The 6,164-nt window shown below is 36.3% G+C and overlaps 1 protein-coding gene across 1 annotated transcript; it reads right to left on the bottom strand.

Moving 5' to 3' along the window:
* Positions 1 to 2,805: 2,805 nt before the first annotated feature.
* On the bottom strand, positions 2,806 to 5,262 carry LOC145089088 (uncharacterized). Its single transcript, XM_079027580.1, has 4 exons — positions 5,112 to 5,262; positions 3,663 to 4,031; positions 2,975 to 3,580; positions 2,806 to 2,879 (listed from the first exon to the last, which is right to left on the bottom strand). Exons 1-4 carry the CDS (start codon positions 5,260 to 5,262, stop codon positions 2,806 to 2,808), a joined length of 1,200 nt encoding a protein of 399 aa, XP_078883706.1.
* Positions 5,263 to 6,164: the final 902 nt, after the last annotated feature.

A 6,164-nucleotide genomic window follows, 5' to 3' on the forward strand; every position in this document is an offset into this window, starting at 1 on the left:
CCGATTAATGTGAACATTGTACCTTTTGTGCGGTTGGGGTTTATTAATTATATATTTTTGAAATAAATTTTGTAATAATCTTTTATATGAGTTTTATTTTTTGAAGTTCTGTCAAACTAGGGACTATGTTGGTAAATTAATATGTAGATACTATTTCTGTTATTTTGCGGATAATTTCTATGATTTTGTTAAACAAGTGCGACCATTTTTGTATTTTTGCAACTGGATATGCATAATTTTTGTCCATTAATGAAACTTTTGATAGGTGTCCATGCTGGAACATTTCTTTTTATATTAAGAAAACTGCACATTAAACATGTGTTGAACATTGATTTTGAATCTAAAAGTTGACATAATACATTAGTTTACATACAAGTTTCCCTTTCAGTTTCACCTCATATTTCTAAATCATTCATTCTTAGAAATAAACATTTCTTTAAAAAGAATGGCAAGTTTTCAATAAAAACTACATACATGGTTTATGAAATAATTGAAGAGAATAAATTTTGTGGTCCTAACTGTCGGAAGAATGGCAAGTTTGCAATAAAAATAAATTTTGTTTGAACTGGAAATTAAAAAACTTATTCCAGTCTCTATTTTTTGTGATAATGACTCAACAATTAAGTTAGCTCTTAATCCTGTGTTTCATGAAAAAAACAACACATTTTGACATTGATTTGCATTTTGTTAGAGAAAAAGTTTCTAATGGAATTTTAAATTTGGTTAAAATAAGTTCTTATGAACAAAATGTTGATATTCTTACTAAATCTTTAAATATAAAACAACATGATTTTTTGTCTAAGAAAATGGGTCTTGTTGATGTTTTTAAGAAAGAAAAATAAATATTTCGATTGAGGGGGATGTTGAAAATATTATATATAATAACAATCTCATATTTATTGGTTTAAATGAAAATTATTGTTGGTAAATGGTCTCTTATGTTTAAAGTTTATTCTTTTGGTTGTTAAGTGAAAAGTGCAGGGAAAACACGCGGGTCATCAACTTGGGTCAGTTCTCTTTGGGTTGATACTATATCCAGTTAACTGATGCATACACACACACACACACACACACACAGAGAGAGAGAGAGAGAAGGATCGCTCAGTTCTCATCTCTTCAGATCAAAGTTAGGGTTAGTCGATTAGGGTTTCTTTCAATTTTCTTTCACTCCTTGATCAAGTTTGTTCATTTGTAATCTTTGAGAGTGTTTTTTACTCTTTTTTGTTTGAGTGTTGGTTTCAGATGTATTATCAGTTTGATTGATTAGATTAGGCTAAGAGTGTTAAGTTGTGAGAGTAGATTAGGGTTTGTGTAGTGAGTTTTCAGTTGTAAGTTCGTGAAAACCTTCTGTTTCTTAATCCTCTAATGATATAAGAAATGAAGTTGTTGGGAAATTTATCTTATCTGGTTTCAACATGTATCATTAACTAATTAGTAAATATTAGCGGTCAACCTAATTGGAAGCTAATTATTTATTATCATTATTATTATTTTTATCATTGAACGCTTGTAGGAAATAGATTGAATCAAATGTCAAAAAAGCACACATCAACATGAGATTCAATTATTGCAGTACTTTTTATCTGAGTGCTTGTAGTTGTAGAAAATATAAAACAAATTGAAATTTTAAATTGCTTGGTGTTGATTTGAAGAGTGCGTCATATGAATTTTGGAAGTCAAGTATATTCTGTACACCTACATTAACAGGGGAATACAAAGAAAAAATATATACAAAGGAAGTAAACTAGAGATCCTATCTTTTAGGCTTAGAAAAGGAAACACAATAATAAAAGGACTAAAGTTACGTGAATAAGATAAGGAAATGATCAATAATTGGAACAATCCAAAACTCCCCCTCAAGTTGGAGCAGGAAGGTTGCAAATGCCCAACTTGTCAAGTAGATATTGGAGTTGTTTAGCTCCCAAAGCTTGTGTAAACAAATCCACAACTAGAGACTTAGTGTCGATGTGTAAAGGTTTCACTTCTTTTGACTCGACGCATTCACGGACAAAATAGCAATCCATTTCAACGTACTTGGTGCACTCGTGAAATACCGGGTTGCTAGCAATGTGTTTCACAACTATGTTGTCACATAATAGTTGGGTAGGATCACTTTCTTCTAGACCTAACTCTTTTAGAAGCCATCGAAGCCAAATGACTTCACTAACCTTAGTTGCCATTGCTCAATATTCAGCTTTTGTGGAAGACCGAGACACAACAAACTTCCTTTTCGATTTCCATGATATCAAGGCGCCCCCAAGAAGTAATAAGTAACGGGTCCTCGAGCTTCTTGTATCTGGACACCCAAGCCAATTTAAATCGGTATAGGCAATTAAATTTTCTTCACCCTCCTTTGGAAGAAGTATCCCATGTGCTGGTGTAGCTTTCAAGTATCCCAACACTCTTATAGCAGCATTCATGTGCATTTCACGAGGATCTGCCACAAACTGGCTTAAAACATTAACCGAGTAGGTAATGTCGGGCCTGGTTGCTTGTAAGTATAACAATATTCCTACTAGTCTTCTATATTTATTTGCATCCGCTCGCTTATCTTCATCATTCTTCCGGAGTTTAGCATTTTGCTCCATGGGAAAAGTGCTAGGCCGACACCCATCATTCTGTTATCCTCCAGGATATCAAGAATATACTTCCTTTGATTGAGCACTATTCCATCTCGAGTACGAGTCACTTAGATACCTAAGAAGTATTTCAAGGGGCCTAGATCCTTAATGCTAAAATTCTCATTCAAGAATGTTTTTGTTACTTTGATCCTTTTCACAACGTTTCCCACAATTATGACATCGTCTACATATATGAGTGTCGCCTCAAATGAGTTTTTTGTTTTAAAGATGAATAATTAGTGGTCCGCTTGAGACTGTCTGAAACCAATCATATGTAATGATGAAGTAAATTTTTGATACCAATTCCTTGAAGCTTGCTTGAGACCGTAAAGGGATTTTCTGAGACGACATACTTTTTTCCTTTCCTTTCTCGAAACCTTTTGGGATTTTCATATAGACCTCTTCGTGTAGATCTCCGTGTAAGAAGACATTGTTTACGTCAAGTTGATTGATAATCCAATTTCTTTTGACCGCCACTGCTAAAAGGGTTCGAACGGTGATGAGTTTGGCTACCGGGGCGAACGTGTCATGAAAGTCAATGCCTTCCATTTGGGTGAAACCCTTTGCTACTAGTCTCGCATTGTATCTTTCGATCTCACCATTTGGTTTGTATTTTATTTTATATATCCATTTTGAATCAATCAGGCGCTTCCCTTTTGACAATTCTTCAAGGGTCCATGTACCATTTTGTTCAAGGGATCGTATCTCCTTCTTCATGGCTTCTCTCCAATTCACATTTTGTACAGCTTGGTTGAGACTATTTGGCTCATTATTGGTGCTAATTCCAGCTAGGAATGCTCTCTCAGAATGAGTGCAATTTTTGTAAGAAATAAAATTAGCTATAGAATGTACCGTAGAGGAGTCTCGATTGGTGACGGGTGTTGCTTGGTCTATGGATGATGGCAAGTTGACAATGAAGTCATCGAGGTAGGCCGGCCACGACCTATTTCCTTCTTTCTCTAGTGAGTGACATATTTTCAATATTAACTTCCACCGAATCTTCTTCATGTGTGTGTGAATTATTTGACTCCATGTGCATACCATTCGAATTTACATTCACACTGTTAACGTTGTTGTGCATGGGGAAATCACCTTCATGCATATTTTGAGGAACATTAACTTCTTCATGGTCCACTGGTCCACTTTGGTCATCTTCTTTATTAGTGATAGTTTGTTCATCGGTAAAGGTTTTATGATGCCATGTGGGTGCTTCAAATATATCGCCTTCTTCACTTTCAATTTGTATTTTTTCTTTATCATGGGGAAAATTATTCTCAACAAATTTTACATCTCTTGACACCACCATTTTCTTGTTCTTTATATCAAAAATCTTATATCCCTTTGTGCGACATGGGTAACCCAAGAAAATTCCCGGTCTCCCCCTTTCCTCGAACTTATCTCCTCTCGTTTCTGTGTTGCGATAGTATGCAAGACAACGAAAAATTTCATGTGGCCATAACTTGGTTTTTGGTTGTAAACAATTTTGTATGGGGTTTTGTTGTCAATCGTCTTGGAAGGGAGACGATTTATGATGTAAGCCGCTGTTAAGATGCACTCACACCAAAAGGTAGAAGGTAACTTGGCTTCAAATCGTATTGCTCGTGCTGTCTCGAATAGATGTTGATGTTTTCGCTCAACAACCACATTTTGTTGAGGGGTATGAGGACAAGTGGTTTCGAGAAGAATTGCTCATTCTGTGTAGAAGTTCACCATGTGATTCGAGGTGAGATCCCCCCATTATCACACCGGACGCTTTTTACACTTTTATTATATTGAGTTTTGATCATTTTACAAAAACCAATCAAGCAATCACTTGCATAAGATTTATGTCATAAAAGAAAAACCCATATTGACCGACTAAAATCATCAACAACCGTAAGAAAATAATTAGCATGCATAATTGAAGATGTTCGATATTTTCCCCATATATCGCAATGTAAAAGTTCAAAACACTCTGTTGATTTGATAGAACTAGTAGAAAAGGGAAATCTAGTAAACTTTGCCCTTGCACAAGAGTCACAAACCATATTGTTCGAGCTTAAAGAAAAAAATCAAAATGTGAAAGTTTGCTATGTGAGGCATGTCGCAAGCGTTTGTGCCATACTTCACTTGTTGTTGCTAAGGCTTCTCTTTTATTTTCTTTGACTTTCATCCGATATAGACCTCGTTGGCAACTACCCGTCCCAATCAATCTCCTCGAACTCAAGTCTTGCATGACAAAAAAATCTAGAAAGAATGTTATGGCGCATTTAAGTCCTTTTTTTAACCAGATAACACATAATAGGTTACACGTGAAGTCCAGAACATATAAAACATCTCGGATTTCACTCGCGTTAGGTAAAGTACAAGCTCCTTTTCCTTTTACAGGAATAGAGTCGCCATTTGGTATGGTCACGGGTAATTCATGTCATGATTCAACATTGTTGTGAAAAGAGTCGATAATGTGGGTTATATGCTCGGTACAACCTGAGTCTACAAACCAATTGTTACCTTCATCAAATATACCTGCCATGTTGGTTATCGGTTGAGCAACATCAATATTCTGAGATTTTTTCGCTGTGAAAAGATTGACAAATTCCCTATACTGTTCGCTGCTTAGTCCGGATATAGTAATCTTTTCATCACCATGCTTATCATTCATTAAGTCTCGTTCTATTTCAACAAAAGCTGCTTTCGCTTTTCCTTTTTCTGGTTCCCTTTGCTGGGCCACCATTCCGGGTACCCGATCCGCTTGAAACAACTGTCGCGAGTGTTTCCATCTTTCCCGCAAAAATCACAATGTTCAACTTTATCGTTTCCTCCTCTTTTTCCATTTCTTGGACCCATTTTTCTCTGTGACCACACATCAACATCATGCTTTATGTGAGCTTGAAATGTAGCCGTTTCACTATTGGTCCTTTTTCCAGTTGAGAATGCTCTTTGCTGCTCATCTTCTGCCACAAGATGGTATGTGTCCTAAAGTAGGAATAGGCTTCATTGCTAATATTTGGGTTCTGATCATTGTCGAGTCCGAGTAAGAACTCATATAATTTCTCCTGGTCTCTTAGTTCAGTGAGTCTTTTACTGATCCCACATTTGCAACCTGCATAAGAACATTTAGGTATATTAAAAACTGAACTTATCTCGTCCCAAAGTGACCTTGGCTTGGTGTAATATGTAGAGACAAAAGCCCCATCTTGCTTAGTTGTTGTGAGAAGTTGGTTTAGTTCACACGCCCTAGGTGCGTTTTCCTTCCCGAAACGATCACAGAGGTTGTTCCAGATTTCTTCGGCAGTGCTAGCGTATTTGACACTAGATCTGATCTCCCTTTCCATGGCTGTAGTCAGCCACCCTTTAATCATGGCATCGCATCAAAGCCACCCCATGTGATTATCGTGTGTCTTCTCTGGTTTCTGAAGGGTTCCGTCAACGAACCCTATTTTATTTTTCGCAAATAGAAAATTCTCCATTTCTTGAAACCAATCAAGATTAATGTTTCATTCACATGCATTTGCCTCGGATAGTCTGAGGGGTGAATATAGTAAGGAGAGCCATGGTCGGATG

The sequence above is a fragment of the Lactuca serriola genome, chromosome 2, assembly GCF_051521515.1.
Source record: "Lactuca serriola cultivar US96UC23 chromosome 2, Lser_US96UC23_V15, whole genome shotgun sequence".
Lineage (NCBI taxonomy): Eukaryota > Viridiplantae > Streptophyta > Magnoliopsida > Asterales > Asteraceae > Lactuca > Lactuca serriola.

What these genes read in the sequence shown, in the direction of transcription:
- LOC145089088 (XM_079027580.1), bottom strand. Translation starts at nt 5,262, where the DNA reads ATGAATGATAAGCATGGTGATGAAAAGATTACTATATCCGGACTAAGC. An exon ending in TGTGAATGTAAATTCGAATG is followed by an intron (nt 3,581 to 3,662) that starts GTATGCACATGG and finishes GTCACTCACTAG; the next exon opens with AGAAAGAAGGAAATAGGTCG. An exon ending in CGAGAAAGGAAAGGAAAAAA is followed by an intron (nt 2,880 to 2,974) that starts GTATGTCGTCTC and finishes GATTGGTTTCAG; the next exon opens with ACAGTCTCAAGCGGACCACT.